The sequence below is a fragment of the Tachypleus tridentatus genome, chromosome 11, assembly GCF_004210375.1.
Source record: "Tachypleus tridentatus isolate NWPU-2018 chromosome 11, ASM421037v1, whole genome shotgun sequence".
Taxonomy (NCBI): Eukaryota; Metazoa; Arthropoda; class Merostomata; order Xiphosura; family Limulidae; genus Tachypleus; species Tachypleus tridentatus.
In genome coordinates this window covers 57674521-57695686 of record NC_134835.1, presented here as the reverse complement: position 1 = coordinate 57695686, position 21166 = coordinate 57674521, and the positions used below count along the sequence as shown (strand labels likewise).

At 29.8% G+C, this 21166-nt stretch overlaps 1 protein-coding gene across 3 annotated transcripts; it reads left to right on the top strand.

The window, feature by feature from the left end:
* The first annotated feature begins 1266 nt into the window (after nucleotides 1–1266).
* On the top strand, nucleotides 1267–20658 carry LOC143232220 (synaptic vesicle membrane protein VAT-1 homolog-like). 3 transcript variants are annotated; one of them, XM_076467379.1, is made up of 10 exons: nucleotides 1267–1540; nucleotides 5259–5388; nucleotides 6601–6816; nucleotides 8049–8191; nucleotides 9769–9872; nucleotides 10684–10739; nucleotides 13747–13941; nucleotides 15131–15226; nucleotides 16318–16435; nucleotides 19500–20658. In XM_076467379.1, the coding sequence occupies exons 1-10, from the start codon at nucleotides 1320–1322 to the stop codon at nucleotides 19508–19510; spliced, it is 1290 nt and encodes a 429-aa protein (XP_076323494.1). In that variant the 5' UTR covers nucleotides 1267–1319; the 3' UTR covers nucleotides 19511–20658. The 3 variants fall into 3 exon arrangements, with proteins under 3 accessions (XP_076323494.1, XP_076323495.1, XP_076323496.1); XM_076467380.1 differs by lacking the exon at nucleotides 10684–10739 and adding an exon at nucleotides 10571–10626 and having other exon boundaries at nucleotides 1269–1540; XM_076467381.1 differs by lacking the exon at nucleotides 13747–13941 and having other exon boundaries at nucleotides 1269–1540.
* The last annotated feature ends 508 nt before the right edge of the window (nucleotides 20659–21166 follow it).

Genomic DNA, 21166 nt, shown 5'->3' with positions numbered 1-21166 from the left:
ATAAAGACATAGTTTACAAAGCAGAAACGAATTATCCCATGTGAAGTTAATACACTCTGAGGAAAAGTAAGGTCACTATCAGGCTAACTATCTTTCATCTTAATGAAGACGTTGAGTTCTACAGATCTATGTCTCTTTGATGTTAATTGTTAAGCAACAACGACGATTGTGTTTTCCATATTTTATGAATATATGTAGGTAACAATATTGGAGGGCTGAGGAGGGGCTTGGCTCATTTTGGGGGGGGTCTCAAGCCCTCCCCCTTGGCGCCGCCACTGCTGTTCAAGAACTTAGAAAAAATAAAAGCAAATTAATCATATATTCATATGAGCGATGATCACATATCCAATCCTTAAACTCCTCCAAAATCCTTGAGGAAATTTTATCTGGGGAAGGAAATCCATCGTTCCTTAAACTTCCAAGTTTTTAATTAAGAAACACATAATTAATGTGGTAATTTTGTTTGCATCCATAAACAAGATAAGTAATATTTATTAATTTTTTGTTAGTAAAACTGAAGGAAAAGCTGAATTTAATAGCCTAACCATTTCATAATTATCAGATACCAGGTGGATAAGGCACTCGATTCGTAATCCGAGGGTCGTGGATTCGAATCCTCGTCACACCAAACATGCTCGCCTTTTCAGGTATTATAATGTGAAAATCAATCCCACTATTCGTTGGTAAAAGAGTAGCCTAAGAGTTGGCGTTGGGCAATGATGACTAGCTGCTTTCCCTCTAGTCTTACACTGCTAAATTAGGGACGGCTAGCGCAGATAGCCCTCATGTAGCTTTAAGTGAAATTAAAAAAAAACTACACAAATCTCGCACTGGTAAGAAATTGCGTCTTTAAGTGTTTCCGCTATAAGTTTTTTGTCACGAGAATTAGTGAAAAACACTTTACAAATTGTGTAAAGGTAAGTGAGAATAAATTTTTGGTGACATATTATTATATAGACAGTTAATATTATCTTTTAAAAATAAGGAGATTTATAGATCAGAACCAAAGACAATTGTAAATTATCGATTTATATCAGAGAAAGGCAATGTCATTACGCAAGAAAACTATAACATATAGTAATTAAAATACATTGAAAGGTCAGTTGGATTCTGTTGTATGTAATTATGATTAAAGCCATAAAATATATTAATAAAGATTTATTACAGATTTTAGTTATGTTTCATCGCATTTTCAGAGTATAGAACAATATTTTTAAAACTATTATAAATTACCCAGAAACGACAGAGGGCATTATGAATTGTATAAATATTTTGTCGTGAAAGAGAGTAGGTGAGGTAAGTTTCAGGATAGAGTAAAGATGTCTGAAGTAGAGGCTGCCGGTGATAATGTTAATAATGAAGAAAGTAACCCGCCTGAAAATAAAACAGAGAATAAAAACGAAGAAGAACAACTTGAACCACCTAAAGAAATGAAAGCTGTAGTACTTGCTGGTTTTGGTGGGTTAAAGTCAGTTAAAGTAATGAAAAAATCTCAACCATCTGTTGGAGAGGGCGAGATTTTGATACGAGTAAAGGCATGGTGAGTTTGTTATAAGACTGTGACTTACATTTTGTAAGTTACAATGTTTTGAGGTTATAAATATAGTTTAGTGTTATATTTTTGTTACTGTACGTTTAAGTATTACGGCAACAAACGAGACTGGCAGACCATACTACTTAATATTAATGATAGTAACAGATGGTTATTTTATTGTACACCACATACTAAATTTGCAAGACTAACTCTTGTACGGTTGTTTTTAATATAGTATGAGAGGTCGTTCGTATAGTATGCTTTGCAATTTAGTGGAAGCTTTAAATAAATTATGAATATTTCATGTTTAAAGATGTAATTCCTGCATATTAAGTAAACAAGGAAAAGTACATGAAATGAAGAATAAATGATTTTGATCTCTTGGACTTGGAAAGGCCCTTAATATTTATTTCAGTTTTTTAATTTGTAAATCATAAATAATAATAATTGTTTGCCACAAATGAGTGTGGCAGTGTTTGAAATGTTTATTGGCATTTCACCTATCCTTATTGAACCTTCATTGGCTATGGTTGAATTGGTGAGTAAATATGAAGTAAATTGAGCCATTTTGGCAAGAAATTAAGTAGATATGCAACTTGACTAATTTGTTTTGAAAAACAAATTGCATATCCAGCTCTGCCCTTATTGAAAGTTTGACAGATCTTGTGAAAGTCCAGAAGTAAAAGAGAACTCAGTCCACAATGGCCTTTATCTTTTTCAATTTCTTGTAATGCACTTTAAATGTCTTACTTTTTTTAAATGATTAACAGGTCCTTTCAAGGAGACTGCACTTTTTCTTTTGTTTTTCTTGTACACATATGGAGATATTGGCTAAAAGTAAAACATTTGAGAATTGTGTAAGGCTATTCTTAGTCTTATATATGTGAGAAATTTTAACATGCACTTGGTTTCCCTTTGTAAACTACTAAGTTAGCATACAAAGTTTTGTCTAGATTGGTGAAGCATGTAGACACTTTTTTTTTTCTTTATTGGATATTTGCTGCACTGGTATGGTCTTAATATGTATAGGGGATACAAGACCTTTTATCTAAGTATTTTTTTTAACTTTCTGTTAAACAAAGCACATTATAGTTCAGATGAAAGGGTTTGGTGTTGTTTTTTTCTTAAATTTGGGTCAAAGGGAACATTATGATCCCTGTTTCTAGAGAATCAGTGCTTATAATAATCTATCTTGTTTTCTTATTGTAGTTTTGTATAAATAGAATGTTTTCATAGATCTTGTTCTTCTGCTTTTTGAAAAAGTAAATAATTCAAAAAATGTATCAAGCACTGGCAAACTAGGCCTTGCAAACATTTAACTAGAATCCTGGTAAATATTTCATATCTGATAATTGAGGTTTGTTAAACTTGCAACTTATAAAGGGCACTATCTGTTACCAACCTAGGCCTTGCAAACATTTAACTGGTTAGTATAACATTGTCATATAACCTTGACATTCTGATCATTACTTTTGTTATAGAAAAACTACAATATATTTTTCACTTAAATTGAATCCTAAAGTCAATTTATTCTGACCTTTAAAGATGCTATGAACCTTTCATTTAGCATTAGGTTAAATTATTTTCTTAAATCTTTTTAAAACTACTGTTTGTATTTTAATGATTTGATGAAACCCAAAATATTGTTGAGACAACAAGGAACAGGGTGAGCCACAAAAAAGGTAATTTATGGTAGTTCAGCAGTACTAGCAGAAAATAGGATAAGCTAGATTAGCCAAATGCTTATTAGAAGTTTAAATAATTCCTTATTCTGACTCCTATCAATGATCTTTGTTAATACTTGCACAATGTGAGATTAGAAAATCAAACGTTCATTTTTTTTCTTAGGAAACTAAAATATTTCTTTGTCATCCAATGCAGAAACACTTGTTAGACTTAATAATCATGTTGGATGTTTTTTATGCAAAAGTGTGTTGCTATAATTAGGCAAGATCAGTATAATGAATAGAGCAAAACGTAATGTTTCAAACTGCCTTTTTAGAGGAAGTGTTCATAAAATCTTTTATGAACTAGCTTTGTAAGGGCAACTATACAAATTTAAAATGAGATAAATGGGGATAAAACTTAAGTTTTTACAAGGATATCTTGTGATTAACTGGATAAAAACTACTTGATTTTAATTTTTGTTTTATTATTGAGATAAAAGGATACAGCATTGATATGAAAGGCAGGTTAGGTTTTTCTTAGCATTGATTAGTTTACTGTCATTGTCAGGGGGTGAAGGGTGGCACCTTCCAAGGCTTTAACAGAGTAATTATTTTGAATAAATGATTGGTTTAAATTAAGCTTCTCTTGGGGGTGGACAACCTTGAAAAACTCTGTAATCCTTGTTGTCTTTAATGTTATGTTTTTGCATCAAGTTTCAAACCATCAAGTATGTCCGTGGTTAGGATGGGCTTTCATAGATATTTGTGGCATGATATAGATTGTATGATTAACATAGTGTTCTTGTACAGCACCACCCTTGAAGTATTTACATGATATGCTTGGGTCATCAAGGTTCTTACAACTCTACTGTTTAAATGTGTTTATTTTTCATGGTTAGTTCTATTTTGAATTCCAACAGATCTTTGACACAACTAACAAGAAGAAAATGGTAGTTACTTGGATTTCTAATGTCCAAGAGTTTGACTTGAAGCATACTTCAATATTGTAAATGTTTTTTACAACACTTTGTACATAAGAAATATCTTTCCAAAAGTGCTTTTTCTGTTTTCTTAAAGCTTGTGCTAAATTGATCATTCTGTTCCATATTTGGTGTTATGCACAGTATGCAATAACATTACAAATACAGTACTACTCCATTCTAATTTTTATGGGATTTTATCATGGTTTATTTTTGTCATTAATACATTGCATCACTCCTGTATTACTTTTTGTAGATCTGATCCTTATGACAGGAGAAAACTATTAGTGATATTTTTTAAACACAAGTAATGAAATGGATGAGGAATTTCTACAATTAGAAATTAAACAAATATTAAACTCAATTTTTATAACTGAGACCAACTTAGTATTGGAGAAATTGATGGGTAAAGGTTTTTTGTACGTAAAATTAGGTAATTTTTTGTTTATGACAAAGTTTGTCTTAGCATAAGATCTATCCTAATTCATAAGATGTATCTTGAAGTTCCATTTCCCCAAGGACTTTCTGAAACTTGTGTAACTTCAAACAGGATGCCCACTTTTGAGGAAACAGTAAGATAATTCTTTTCTAAAACATTTCTGAGGTTAAGTTAAATGTGATCTTAGCTACAGATTTCACCAGTAGTGAAACTTAGGTTTGCAAGTTTCTAAATCCTCCCCATAATATAAATAATTTTCTGCTTATCAGAAATTTCCCTGGCTTCAAGATTTGTTAAATAAATAACAGTAAATGTCTCTAACATTGTATGAAATCTTGCACATGCTAAGAACTATCCACAAACAAATTGACTTTTCTAAATAGCTACTTTTTCATTGTAAATAAAATGTAAAGAATTGTTCCTGTGTTTTTAAAGAAATTTTCAAATGATTCAGTAATCTTTTTTACTGTCCTATTTTTAGTGTTGACTTATTTTTAATTTTTAAAAAAATTAAAGAAAACTGCAATTAAACAAATTTAGTGCATAATGTGAAAAAAAAGCATGGTTTTTTATTAAAAGCAAACTGTTTTCATTATTCCAATGAGTGAAATATCATCAGTTGTTGTGTACGCTTTCAGTGGATTGAACTTTCTAGATGTCATGGTTCGACAAGGGGTAATTGATAGTCCTCCCAAAACCCCATTTATTTTGGGATTTGAATGTGCTGGAGAGGTAGAAAGTGTGGGAGAAGGAGTCACAGATGTAAAGGTAAGATATTCAATTATTTTGGTGGGCATTTACCACAATCTGGCTTCAGTACCTCTATTTACATTAAAAATCACTAAGCTTGACTGTTTTAGATCCATTTCATTCAATAAAGTTTGAAATTCATTTAAGTTTATCCTGAGAAATATTCTAACTTTCTGATTGCCAACATGGGTACAATATGTGCATCTATACTCAGTTTTTTATTAGGTTACATTTTCTTAACACGATTGTTTTTTCCAATAGCTTAACTTAAAATGTAATCGTTGATTTCTTTTTATTCCTTCCCCCACCCTGCACTTCGTAGATTCATTACGTAAAATATTCAAGAGGAACATGTATAAATGCTGACTATGGTCTATCAAATGTTTGTCATTTAGGAGCCAGAATAGTAGCTTAATCAATAGGAGGAAATGAGTGACAACCATTCCTCCTTTGTCTGAAGTAAATTTCTGAACCAGTTTTCAATATTATGAAAGTTGCATGTGTTTTAGAATAAAGGTGAACCAATGATTCAAGCATTTAAGATGTAGAATTATGTGAAACTTGGAACTGATCGTACTTCAGCAACTTGATCAGTTTGTATTTATGGGCTGGTGGTAAATTTGTTAGGTATCTAAAAATCATTGCAGAATTAGGCCAATCTCAACTTTTTGTCTTAATGATCAACAGAACAATGACAATAATGAACGTTGTCTGTACAGAAACAAACATTTAACTTTGGAATATACGTATTCCACCTTTGGCAAGTTATATTGAACAGGGTAAATTATTAGGTACCAAAAATATAGTTTAAATACTTTATAGAAGTAAATAAAGTAGACTAAAAATAATGAAAAATTAAGACAACCAAATAAACAAATAAGGTAATGCAACAATTGTAAGAATATTCTGAAAGTATTCAGAACAGATTTAATTGTAGTGAAGCTGTTAGCATTTAAAATTGGAAGTTTTATTTATACTTTTTTAACTATTTAGGTTTTTAAATTAAATTTTTAGTTTTTAAAAATGTTTTAAAATTTTGATATTCTATTACACCTTGTCTTTCTACAGTAAAACAAAGTATTATAGTTATGTATGACTTCTATGAAAGTATGTAAATTTTCTTGTACATTACATAAGACAGTAATTTATTGGCTTTTTGGTTGACTGTAGCAATCTGATGCTGCAAGTTCTCTAAATATACAAGAACATCTAATTCCTTTTATTTAATAGGTGGGAGATAGGGTAGCTGCTCTGACTGAATACAAGGCTTGGGCTGAATTTGTTTCTGTTCCAGCCAAGTATGTATACACACTGCCTCAAGGAATGGAGTTTCAAAATGCTGCTTCCCTGCTGATGAATTATGTAGTTGCTTACATCCTTGTGTTTGATATTGGAAATATCCGAAGTGGTCAGAGTGTCCTTGTACATTCAGCAGGTGGAGGAGTGGTATGTTTATGGTAGTTTGTGTTGTGGCATGAGTTTGGAACAAGGGTCATTAATTGGGATTCACCCCCATTATTCCTGTTGTTTTATTGTATTTGAGAAGTTAACATCATCAACATCCATAGATGGTGCATTGTCCTTAAGCACATGCATACACTACAATGTATGCATGCTTATTTCATTGATAAAACAACCACTTATATTTTTAAACAAGTACAGGTTTGAAGCTTCTCATAAACAAGGACCAATATTTTCCACAGCATTAGGTAGAATGTTTTGGTACTATTTTTAGATTCATATAAACTGCTCAATATGTTGAGTAAAGCATAATTTGTAATATCAGTTTTTTATTTTTTAATATACATTTGAAGGATGCACTCTTGAACTCACTTTATAAAGGTTATGAGTTTTGAAGGAAAATCTTAGTATGAAGGATATCAGATTTAGTTAACTAAAAATGTTAGGTTTGCTTTAAGTTTGTATTAAGCAATAGTTTCCAGTGATCATATATTAAGGTTTTAAATTTAGTTGTGAAAATCTTAGATTTGAAAAGCTAGCATAAAGGAAGTTTAAAATGTGCAGGTTAATTGCACATGTAGTTTGTCTCTAACAACAATGGTATAATGGCTGCAAAATGAACATGTAGTATTTGATATTACTATTACTTTTTAGCTACAAAATTTATGATCATGTTAATGGGATATTCATGTCTAAAAATAAATCATTGGTCATTAGCAACATGTGGAAATGGATTAATCTTAATTGTATAACAAGCTACACAGATAATTTTCACTTCCTTTTTTACTTTTTGAAACATTAATCAAATCAAACATATTTCTGCTGCATACAATCATTTTATTGACCTAAGAAAAACATTCATTAAATGTAAACCATCTTGTTATACATAGTACTCGTTACAATGCAACTTCTCATGCAAGAAATGTTTTCAGAAACTTGCAGTTTTGTTAAAGATTTTGTACAAAATATTTAGTTTTATTAAACTACAATGTTTAGATAACATTGGCAATACTGTCAACAATCGGTAAAGGGACTTATTTTTAATTTCTAATATTTTAAATTATTTCATTACTTATGACTTCATATATTGTAAAGCATTAGCTAGTGTTAAAGTTTTATGAAATGTGTATTGTAAGTAATAACATGTTTTGATTACTTAAAGATTGTATACAATTCATGTAACATCAGATTCTAACACACAGATTTATCATTTGCAGGGTCAAGCTGTTTCTCAACTGTGCAAAACTGTCTCAGATGTAACTCTTATTGGAACAGCCTCTAAGCATAAACATGAATCAATTAAAGATAGCTTTACTCACCTTCTAGACCATGGTGTTGACTATGTGCAAGAAATCAAAAAGTATGTTTGTTTGAGAATATTCATCAGTTGTCAACTTGAACTTGTATGTAATTGAAAGCATAAGTTTTTCAATTTAAGCATTGTAGAAAGATGTTATTGAGTCCTTACAAAAAATTAACATTAACCTTCAGTTAAAGCATAGCAGAGCTTGTGGCAGGGATTTTGATGTCAATTTATCTGAACCCAAATTGAAGCTTAGGGGCAGATATAACCAGGAGAACTTGAACTTTCTTCATTCTGCTCACAATCTAAATGTCTTGGTGGGCTTAATGTTAAACAATATGGGAAGGGGGGGGGATGAAAAAAACACTTAAGTGAAGGAGACTAAGATGGCTTAGTCTTAACTTAATGAGACTGTAGATGTTTCATTGGTGTGAGTATTACAATGGTTGGGTGGGGATTTAAAAATTCAGATACCCATAATTTGAATGTGAGAGAAGTGTGAGTACTGCAAGAAAAACTTTTACTACTTGGATACAAATAATCTATCTGAATAGTGCCTAAGCTTAAAACTGCATTTATATATGGGTTATATCCTTGTCATAATCACAACTTTATTGAATATATTCAGAGCAGGTTACCTACCTGTACTTGTATCAAAACTGAAAATCAACTTGGTAAGGAGCATATTTAATTATGCTTTCCTTTTGTTCTTACAAATGTTAAATGCCTATTTCATCAGTTGGGTGCTCTTCCTATTAGTAATGTTTTCAACCTTAAATCCAATAATCTAACATTTGACAATTATAGATCTGGGTTAGTTCTAAATCTGTATACAACACTAACAATGTGAAATCTATACAGTAGGTAATATTTTTAACTTGCATTCTTAGAGCTTATTACTGCATGTAATTAAGTTTTGTCAGCATTTGAAATTTTTATCAGTAGTTAAACTGAATTACATGTATACATTTTTTTTCTCTATTTCAATTGCTTATGTAAAAATGTCACCTTCACCACCACTTAATTTGTGTATTAACTAAAAATGACTGGCATTTTGTTGATATTTTTGTATAAAAATACAAGACTTAGTTTGAAAATACTACATTTGTAACTGAATACAGAAGTTTATTCCAAAACTGATGTTTTAATTTCTTTTTAAATTTGAAGTCATTTTGTTTGTCATTTTTATGTACAGTATAGATTTATATAAAATCTAATTTTATTTTGGACAACTTAAATACCTTACTTATAATAGAAAGTCTTCATTAAAGGCTTCTATAGCTGTAGTGTGTTTTAGAGAAATAATTTTAAATATGGAATACTTTAATATACAGTTTCTATAATTATCTTATGATAACCTTTAAGTTATATTTAGCAACTGGTATACTTAATCAATCTACATTCCAAATGACCTGAACTTCTTTTAAAAGGTTAAAGGGAAGTTCAATAAAATTAATTCATTTTTCTGTTTCTAACTTGGATGTTACTTATGATGATATGACTTTGTAAAGAGAAAGTTATCCTTGGCTGAGTTGTGTTCCTTATTGTAATTGGAACTATTTGTACAATCTTAAAACAACTAAACACTAAAATTTTCAAGGAAATGATTTTATAGTGATGTCTTCTATGTTTAGATTATCTCCTGAAGGTGTGGACATTGTGTTGGATTGCTTGTATGGAGACGATGCAAATAAAGGATATAACCTTTTGAAACCTCTTGGGCGCTACATTCTGTATGGTAAACTTGAATTTTAGATTTCTTACAATGAAATTGAGAAAATGCATGAACCTAAGTCATGGAGAAAATTGTTTTGTCAAGAGGTAACCATATTATAGCACTTTATGCATAAATTTAATGTCATGTTACATTAACTGTTCTGTTGCTTTGCATTTTGGTGCCTATACCTTAATTTTCTGCATTGTACCATAAAATCTTGCTTTCAATACTAAATGTCTATAAATACTTTATTGCTAATTTTGTAAAGGATTTTGCTATATGTGAATTAGATAAATATTTCATGATGGGGGAACAAATACAAGCACACCAAAGCTTGCTAGGTGTGGCTCTTTAATATTTGCTTCTAGTCTGTAGTTATTGGTATTAATATATCTACTAGATGTGCTGCACTTTTAGTAACCTTATTCAATGCAATATTCTAATGAAACTGGTTATTTTTATATTATTCATGTGAAATTTCAAAACGTCTCACCTTGTAATTCCGAAACAGCTCTTATATTTACAGCTTGTGTAACTAAAACTTTAAAGTCCATCTCAAATATCCTTTTTGAAAATTTTGACTTTAAAAGTACAAGCTACAAGAAGACCTCAAATTTGTGATGTCTATTGTACTTTCATGCATGAATCCATTGTTATCTAAGATTAACCTTTGTAAAAGTGCTAACATATTGACTAATTCAATATTGTTTATTACATAGGAACTTCAAGTATTGTAACAGGAGAAACCAAAAGCTTCTTTAGTTTTGCAAAATCTGTGAGTATATACACTATTTGTAACAAACATAGTAACGATTTCTTTATCCCTTTCTAGGATCAGCAAATATTGTTACTGGAGAGACTAAAAGTTTCTTTAGTTTAGCAAAGTCTGTGAGTATATTTTGTTTGGTGTTTTACTTTAATTTTCTCTGAGTTTGAAATATATTCTAATTAACTATAATTTTGTTTTGTTTTTATTTTCAAAGTTCATTTCTAATTTTATTTTTGTTCTTTCATTTGTCTACATATTTTACAATGAAAATGTGGGGGTGAAGTTGTAATACTTCTAACAGTAGAATTCTATTGGTCTGACCTAAAAGTTGGTAAGTTAGGAAGTTTGGTAACTTTTGTGTCTGTTTGTTAGGTTTTATAAAACTAAATTAAGTTAGATAAACTTTTGTCAAAATTATAAAATCACAGGAAAAATTAAGGTTTTTGCAAATGCCATTCATATGGCATCCTATTAAATTTTAAAACCAAATTTAGCTTCAAAAAATATAGAATTAAGTTATGAACTCATGTACATGTAAATCCAGTTCTTTCTCATGCTTTCTTTTCATTGATAGAAATGTTTTTAAAATATGCACTTAATTCCTGTTGTGTAGGTTTTTTCTAAACTCTTATTAGTTTGGATATTCTCCACTAGGTTTCTTTTAGGTTTTCAGCAGGACAATGTGACTGTAAAATGCTTTTTACATAATTAGTTCTTCATGCAACTTTCATTTAAAATTCCATTCTTAAATGATTTTTGGGTAAGAGATTAAGTCATTTGGATGGCTTTAACATTTTGTTGTAAATTGACATTTAAAATATGAAAAACATCTGACAGATGTATTGCTTTGAGAGCAAAATTTGAGAGATGTAGCTACTTCGGGCATGTATAATGTATTTCTGCATATTTCTTTTTACAAGTGAATGAGTTTACATGTCTGTAAATTCAAGCTTTGTCATGCAATTGATGTTGTACAGAATGTGAAACAATTTCATGTTCTTTATTACTTGATCATCTGAAATATTTGTATCTTAATTGTACTTGGAGATTTAAGAAGCCCTGACTTTGACAGCGAAGGTCACCCAAAGGTAAAACTTTCAGATGCTGGTCATGTATAATACTTCTTGGTTCTTTGTACTAAAGGTCATTGTACACTTAATTGTAATATTACTGGCCCTACTTGTGGCTATGTAATTTCAAATTAAGTCATACAGGCTGTACTCGCATTTTTACATACTTGACGTGGACCTATCAAGATAAGTTTTTCTTTGGTAACAGGTCAAAAGCCACTCCTATTATATTTGTAGATTTGTATTAAAAATTTCTTTAACTACTGTTTAAGTATATCATTAAGTTTTGATATCAAATTTTAAATTGTAATTAAAATTTTAGTATGATCTTAATATTTACTTTATTTGGAAATAAACATCTAATCTGAACCAGTTTTTTTTATGTACTTATTTTCAAAATCTATTTTTTATAAATTAAGTGCTCAAATTACCTATATTGACTCGCAAGAATCTAAAATGTCTCCTATATGCTGAGATATTGCTAAACTTGCAGAATAAAATAGTGGTCCTGTCCACTTCTTTCAATTACTTGCAACACTTGCTTACATGTACCTACTTATTTGACATGTGACTAGCCAATCAAAAGCTCAAAATGTCACTCGCATGGTTCTCTGAGCCTTTACAAACTATTGAGAAAACCCTTTTCATGGCAAATTTCAAATAGTCTGTAGTGAGCTGGATTTCAGTGATGTCGAGAAAACCCACTTGTAGAGAAATATATAATTGAAGAAGGTTGAAACGTTGTTCACTCCTATGTAAAAAAATTTTTCTCAACCCAACAGCCATTTTTACATGAGCTGGATTTCATGTTTCTGATTTTATACCCAAATACTAAGCTTAATAAATTAGTGCAATTCTATATTGATATTGCAATTTATGATTTTTGGTTATGTCAAAATGTGTATATAAAAGCTAAAAGTTCCTTTCACATCCTCCATGTGCTAAATTTGAAGCTTGGCAAACTATGGTAAGCAGTAAATAACTGAAGTTCATAACTAGAAAATTTTCTAATTCTTTATTTATTATTCTATGTTTTAAGAAATTTATGAACTTTTATATAGCTTTATACATTATTACAATTAAAATAATGCACTAAAAGTGAAATATGACTATTTTACAAAATAATTTTCTACTAAAAGAGTTAAGACTGGTCATTTTGTAGAGGCTAACGAGACAGGCATGACTGAAAGGTCAGTATAACCACGTGTAAACGTATGTTATAAAATTTAGACTAAACGTTTGTTACAATTGTAGTCATTATAGAATGGGAAAAGCATTTTATTTCCTAAATTTTTTTTTTTTTTTTTTTTTATTGATGTTATGAATTCAAACAAACCTGTACAGAAATACAGTAGTAAAAATGAATTTTTCTAGAGAATTTTATAATTATCTGGAGGTTATAATAATTCTGTGAAATTTGAAAATATTCTAATGCATAAGTATTTTTAATATTAAAATTGAAATTACTCTGACGATAATGTACGATAAACAACATTCTGAAAGAAAAAAAAAATTAATCTTTAATCAAAGGATTTTAATACTTAATTTAAACTTTATCTAGTGTATGAAAACCTTATTTACCAATGATCTGAAATGTTTTAAACAATATTTGTACATTTATCAAAAAATCATAGTATAGTTACTGTCATGGTTATGAGTAATTTCTTGCATGTTTATGAGCTGGGTGGATTTCACACAAACTACAGTGGAAGGGTTAACCAAGTTATTGGCTATGAAGACTGTCCTGTTAGATATGCAAACTTCTCTTTAAATTGAAATCGAAGTTTATATACAGTTTTCTTTGCTGCTTTCATGTGTAGCTATTGGAAGAATTATGGATAACTGAAACTAATGCTTATCAAATTCTTATCCATAGGACAGATTATATAAAGCTGTGGACAGTATGAAAGTAGTATTAAGGTAATAACCAGTAAAGCTGAATTTAACTGAAATGTTAAAAGGAGTGAGTGAATAGTTATCAACAAAACTGTTTCACACTGTCAGTGTATATTAAACAAACTTATTCCTCAGAACTAATACTTTTAAAAATATTCAGTGGTGGCAGGTTGATAAAATCAACCCTATGAAGCTTTTTGATGAAAACCGTTCTGTGTCAGGATTCCAACTACGTCACCTCCTTTATCAGCAAGGAGCTCATGATTATGTTCGTGGAGTTGTGAATAAGGTTTTTAAAATGTGGGAAGATGGTCATATCAAACCTGTTGTGGATTCCACTTGGGCATTTGAAGATGTAAGGAGAAAACTTATTTCCAAATTGCAAAGTTACAAATCAGATTTTTTTTCTTTTTATTAACTGTCTTGTTTAATACTTTTTAATACTAGGTTTCACTTATCTTATTGTGTAAAGTGGTATAGTGCATTACTATTTCAGACATAATATAAGGTGTGTATGTGTGTACGTATAATGACTCAAAAGAATGACATTTAAGTGTTCATTGTTAAAATAAATTGTATGTCTGAAATGGTAATGCACTATATACCACTTTACACAATAAAAGATGCATTAAATCCTTAATAGGAATGTGATTGTGCTATTTCAGTATTTCATCTGAACAAATGGAAGTTAACAGTATTTTAATTGTTTTTAAGAGTTTTTTCATAATTGGTTTTCATTAAGTTTACAAAAACAATTAACTATTTTAAAGCTAATATTTTACTCTTGTTTATGGTAATTAGAATTATACTGCCATTAATTAAACCACAACTCCAAACATCAATTGAAATAAGTTTCCATTAAGTTTTATATTGCTATTCTTTTTCCAAACCTGTGCCAAAATATTCTATTAAAATGTTACATATGTTACCATCCAGCTTTTTGTTGCCACACTTAAGTTTCTATTCTTAATTATTTTACAAACAGCTTTTTGTTTTTAACTAATTTATACAGGTGGTTCTGTAAACTAAAGCTCTTTTAGTATTTAAATTTCATAAATACAAATGTCTTAAACAACATTGGCTGGACACTACAAATGTTTTTGTATAAAATTGTTTTTATGAATTCATTGAGTGATTTCATAAATTTTGAATGTTTAGTTTTTGTGGTGCAAGAAATTTTGGGCTATTTAAGGCAATTGCAAGTACGTCTTTATTCCCTTTATGCATTAGTTTCATTGTGTTTTCAGTGATTTGTTACCACATTATAAGACTGAGATTTTAAGTTTTTCATACAAAGATCAATGTTAACCATGTAAAATTTACCATGTTTTAATTTAGCTCATTAAAATAATTACCTTTTAGTTTAAAATTTCTTTTTTGAAGCAACTTTGCAAAATATATTTTAATGATACATTACTTTTATGTGACACTTTAAGCCATGTATTTGAGTAAATAGGTAGATTCTGTGAAAAGGTAACATGTATGGTTTTCATAAATAGTTTTGTGGTATCTCCAGTTTTAATGGAATAAACTCATCTCTATAGGTTCCAGAAGCCATGCAAAAGTTGCATGACCGAAAGAATGTTGGAAAAATCATTCTTGATCCCAGTATGGAACCAAAACCTAAACCTAAACTTCAGGTAACAAGAACTTAACTGTTCACTTTTAATTTTTTGAATATGCTGTTTCTATATCAAACTTGAACTGTACATTTTGTAACTTAAAACAATCTCTCTCTCTCATCTCAAACACAAAATAATTATCAACTTTACTTTTTGTATGTCTAATGAAATAGTAAAATGTACATTTTAATTCTGTTTTGTCAAAATTGGGAATGCTCTTAAACCACTATTAAAATGCAACTTTGATAATGATTTGTGATGTGAGAAACAATTATAACAATGAATAGGGAGAGTTGTTTTGGTTTGGGCCACAATGGAAACAGTGAAAAAGTCTTTAAAAAAAAAAACAAAAAACTTGCACCTGGTTCAGCTGGCATGTTAGATTGTGAGTTATCTTGTTACATTTTCACCTGTCCAGTTGTGTATTTCACAAGCCTATTTAAAAACTTGCAACTACTCAATTTCCAACAGTGACAATTTTCTGCTTCCACCTGTATAACTAAATTTTTCTAAATAAAAGAAGCATCTACCTTTTTAAGTTTCTTTCTGGTGACTGAATGTTTGATAGAATGTTATTTAAATTTATTGTACTTGAGAAATTAAAAGAATTAACAAAATAGTTTAATATTGAATAAATTGTTATTGTTTTAATTTATAATGCAACAGGTTTTAGTTTTGCAATAATTTATCAATTTTTAGTACTTCAAGACTGCATTATTAATGCTGAATGTTCATTGTGGAACCTGTTTCAAAATTTATTTACAAAAATGGGTTAGCTTAATGATACCTTGTACTTGTAATTTCTGTAACACTTAATACAGTAAAAACAACGGCGTGAAAATATTAATTTAAGATTAAGCCTTATTGCTGCAAAAGTTTTTCATTTAGTCTTAACTATATCGGAGCAAACACAATCTGCCTATTTATTCTTGAGGTTTATTTTACTGTAGGTTTAAATTTTCTTAATGTTTTTAATACACGTGCATATTCAAGTTTTATGATGTTGCTAAAAATACAAGGGTTATAATAAATCCAAATAAAGCTTCAAACATGTTACTGTAACAATGTAGTAATTGCATCACTGATTGGTATTAAATTTTTTTCAACAGACAAAAGGTAGTAAAGATAAAGAAAAGGATAAAGATGGTAAAGTTGCAGGTGAAACAGCTGCAGGAGAGAGTACAGATGCTGAAAAAGAAAAGGAAGGTGATTCATCTGCTCCATCTTGTAAGCATTGAACTTTACCTGATGGCTCATCTGCTTGTTTTTAGTTTTATTAGAAATAAACGTAACCCTACTTTGCCTATAGTCCAGCAATTTAACAATGCAAAATAGAACAGTAATTAATTGTATTTCCATTATTTGAAAGTTTTTGTTTTGTTTTGTTTTTAATACAGCACTTATAATATTCATGTAGTCTTTCATTTATTTTTGTCAGGTAAATTGAATATACATTTATCTACCTGTAAGTAATATTGCATGGAACATGACAATCCTGTAAGTAGGTATTTTTTTCATGAGTGAGTGTAGTTTGGGTGAAAAGAGAAGCAACAAATATCACTAGACATTAAGAACATATTTTAAATAACTTGAATTCAAGCAGCATCTATAATCTAAGGCTTGTTGGTGCTTTTGGGTATTACAAGTTGGTGTTGAAATAATTTGTTTGGGCTTTCAAGTTTCAAAATCCTGCTCAACATTTTGCTTTCAACAAGAAAAGATTTCCAGTGAAATAATTAATTTGTCCTTAGTTTCATTACACCTTTTTATTATTCAATTTACAAATACTCAGGTTTTTGTAGTTACTTGGGAAATAAAAATTGATACCTTGACAGATTTCATGGAGAATACCAATTTTTATGGGTCTTCATTCTATACAATGCACACAGAATACAGTGCAGTGCAAAGGGTTGCAATCCAATACACCATCACAGATTGGTCAAGTAGTAATCTGTGTGGGGTTTAAATGGGAAGTGTAAAAACAGCTGGAACTACCAAATTTTTAAGGACAAAGGCTTAATGATAACCCATATTGTCTTCCTTGCCTCTCAACAAAAATCTCTCATGGTCTGACTTTTTTTTAAATGTTAAACTTGCTTTTGACATAAGAAAATGGTGATTGGTGCCTATTTACATCAGTTGACTGATGGCGTGAAGATCATAGACAAGCCCATCTGCAACTACTGCCCAATTTTGAGAACATTAATTATTTGGTGTGCTAATTAAAAAGCATCTTATTCATTATTCCTATAAGAGAATTGAACAAAGGAGTGCATAATCTCCACTTGGCCCCATTTAGCAGTTAGAAATGTGCTTGAACAATGTTGTTTCATTCTTGAACTGCAGAGATTTTGTGAACTCTTAAAAGGAATGGGTGAAATATGCAGTACACACCAACATTACACACTTAAAAACAATTTTTATCATGACACTGAATTGAGGCCTACATCACTAGTGATAATGATCATGAAATATTAAAGTATTAGACTTTGCTAAACTTTGTACATAATGACTACTTCAATATCCTAATTTCTCATCATTTGTCTAGTTTTAACAAGACACCTTTTATCTAAAGTGTCCTTTAGAAGTTTTAAACTTCTAAATAAACATCTGGTACAATAACTTCAACTTCATTTTGATTTATGAAAAGTTTCAGTATGGAAACCATTTTTATACCTTGTTTGTGAATATTAATCCCCCTTTTGATAGCCGAATTCACTAAGTGTTGCCTCTATGAACCATATTTGCCATCCATAATAGGCATGTTGGCATTTTTAACACATGCCTGTCAATGTCATTTAATTCGTTATTACTTTTAAATTGTGCATGTTAGTGTGTGCACCAATAACTTAATCCTTTTTTTTTTTTTATTCATCAACAAGGTTCAAACAGCTTGTAATAAGCTAAGCACCAAATAAAATAACCAGTTTCAGTTCCTTTATCTTTAACCTGCTGTATCCAAGATCAATTGCTATCATGTAGTCACCAGATTAAGTTTATTTTCTGTCTGATAGTTTAAAGACCAATGTAGTAAAATATTCCTTTTGGTTAAAAAGAAAATACTTTCAAATATACTTCTTTCATGCTTCAAGCAAACTGAAAGATCAAAGCTCATTTTAGCCAAACAGAGGCTGTAAAATAGTCATTCTACTCTGATTGTATAAGTCACAAGCATCTGAATGTGTCATTTTTTTAATCTTTAAAATATTTTCCCAAGTGGTTGTATGCACTGTAAACTAACATGTTCAGATGATCAACTGTAGGTTATCAAATCTACAGTTTTCCAAAATTATCTAACAAATTCCATATTAGAAAATGCATCTTTTTAAAGGAAATATTAAATTGTTTTACAACTTTTATAGTAATTTAACTATGTATTTTTCACTCTAATTTTTAGAAATATTACAAAGCTGAAATTAAATTTAGTTTCTGTAATGGATAGTTTCAAGAAGTTTACCCACATTATGGATATTTTCTATAATGTAAGTTGTGGAAATATATTTAATTTTGTGACTATTCCCAGCAACATAACACTAGCCTACAACTTGCATTGTGGGAAGATACATAAAATGTACCCTAGTTTCAGAGGTGACTGAAGTACCACCTACACAGTGGTGGGGATGCCCAATCTGACAAACCTCCCATTTTATGCCCAGCATGTTTGTAAAATAAAAGGTAGAAGTAGATGAGAGTGCTTGCCATTTTGTGCTGTCTGCTGTAGTAAAAACAAAGTGGGAGTGATAAGTAAACATCTAATTCTGGCTTTCTAACCTCTGCTTTAGTATTGTAAGACTTAACTAATTAAACCCCTCTCATCCCATTTCTTCTACTTTCAGTTAATTTGCTAAGCATGGTGAGTTTAAGTAAATAGGCATGATGTGCATTTACTTTCACACATGCATTATGTGTATACTTGTGTATAGGTGGTTGCTCGCAGCAAATAAGAGTACACTGAGGTATTCTAATTATCTTTCTTACTATTACACACCTTACCTTTTGGAACATTATGTAAAACATTTTCAAAACAAATGTTTTGGTGCTACTTTAAATACATAGGGGTAATAGAGCAGCACTAAAAGTAAAAATATATACTGGATAAACTTTAACCACTCTTGATTCTGAACATTTTCTAATATACCTAACTTGTGTAAGAAGTGTATTACATGTTCATTTGTTAAATATTTGAAGTTGGCTTTTTAACTAGTCAAACAATATTAATAAAGGATGGAAACACTTTTAGTTAACCAAAATTCAAATTTCACTCAATGATGCACATGTTTTTAAATTTCAGCTGCAAATTGATAATATTTGAAATACCAAAGAATGAAAAGGAAGATAAAATATCAACTTGAAATTGATGTCTTCATTCCTAGAAGTGCTTCAGTTGGTCACATATTCCTTCTGGCCCATATAAATGCTTTTGTATAATTATATTGATGTTTTGCTTCTGTGGTATATCTTTACATTCTTTAATTACCTGTAAACTTTTCTGTGTTTTTATTCTAACTCAAGTGAAAATTTGAAAGTTCTAAAGTGCAACAAATTTACCTATTTTATATTTTTGAATTACCCCATTATAGTTCAAAACATGTTTTAATTTTATTGATATTTTTTGTAATAACTGTTAAATGGATACATCTACTTTTTGTCTCAGTTAATGTATTTTATTATTGTGAGTGACAAAAATGCTCTAAAACATTCCTTTCCTTATTTTGGTAATTCTTATCACTTAGTATTTTCCAAAATTTTGAAAGTTTTTTCATCTTTCAGTTTGTGATTTTCATCTATTGTCATTTTGTGACTTTGGTTTTTGCTTAATTGCTTGTGTGAACTGGAAGATTTTTAGTTAGTCAATTAGTCAACATGTACTTGATTTCTAAAGTAAATACTTCCTGTATAACACTAACAACTAAAATAATAAAGACAAACTTGGTTCTGTTTTTTAACTGCATATTTTTAATACCTAAATTTCAAATGGTAGCTTTAACATATATTTGTTTTCCTTAATCTGAGTAGAATAAATTGGTATTTTACATTTGTTCCAAAATTTGACTTTTGTAATTACTAGGGGTTTGTATATAGGTATTCATGGAGATAGTCAGTTTTCATAGGTGCTTTTTTCCGTTATAAGTAAAGAACTAGGTCACTTGTTTTGCATTTAAATGGCTTACTGCTCAATTTACTTTGAATTTTACATGTTTTATCTTTGTTCATGTGTAGTACTAGATGCATAATACTTTAAGATGGAAAAATGCAACATTTGCCTTGCATGCCCGCATTGGTCACCAAACTCTTTTGAGGCTTAATCAGTGAATCACTACTCCATCACATAACTGTTTGTGCAATTACCTAACATAAATACGTAAGCTGTGATGTTGCCACTTATTGTGATAATGTGTTTGTGTAGTGAAATTTCAGCATAAAAATAAAGTTTATGAATGGTCTTGCAATCTGTTAATTAAGTAGCATTATTTCCTATTACAGTAATACACAATATACAAATCTTTCTGTAAAATGAAAAACTTTACATTAAATAATTTGTTAAATCAAACTGTGGAATCTAAGTACAGAACTGGAAACAAACTAATCTTGAAATACAAAATATTCCCTAAAAGTAAATTAATATTTTACAAATGCATAATTTATTCCAATTTTGTTTCACTGCATCTTGATAGTCCAGTTTACGTAATAGTTGTACCAAAACTGTTTGTTTAAAACAACTCTGCTCTGCATTTTTTGACTTCAATATTCTCATATTATCCTAACATATTTTTCCTCACTCAACATGAATTTTATTTTCTGGTGGGAGATTTTCCAAACAACAAAGTGCAGATACTTGGGGGTATGCCACAAAATTTTTGTTACATGTTTTTCTAGTAAACTACACTACAAATTACAAACATTCAACATTAGTGTTGTAAAAAAACAAAACAAACGCATGCATATAACATGGCACAA

Coding starts and splice junctions, on each gene's coding strand:
- LOC143232220 (XM_076467379.1), top strand. CDS start 1,320: ATGTCTGAAGTAGAGGCTGCCGGTGATAATGTTAATAATGAAGAAAGT. Junction 1,541..5,258: donor TTGATACGAGTAAAGGCATG/GTGAGTTTGTTA, acceptor GTACGCTTTCAG/TGGATTGAACTTTCTAGATG. Junction 5,389..6,600: donor AAGGAGTCACAGATGTAAAG/GTAAGATATTCA, acceptor TTTATTTAATAG/GTGGGAGATAGGGTAGCTGC.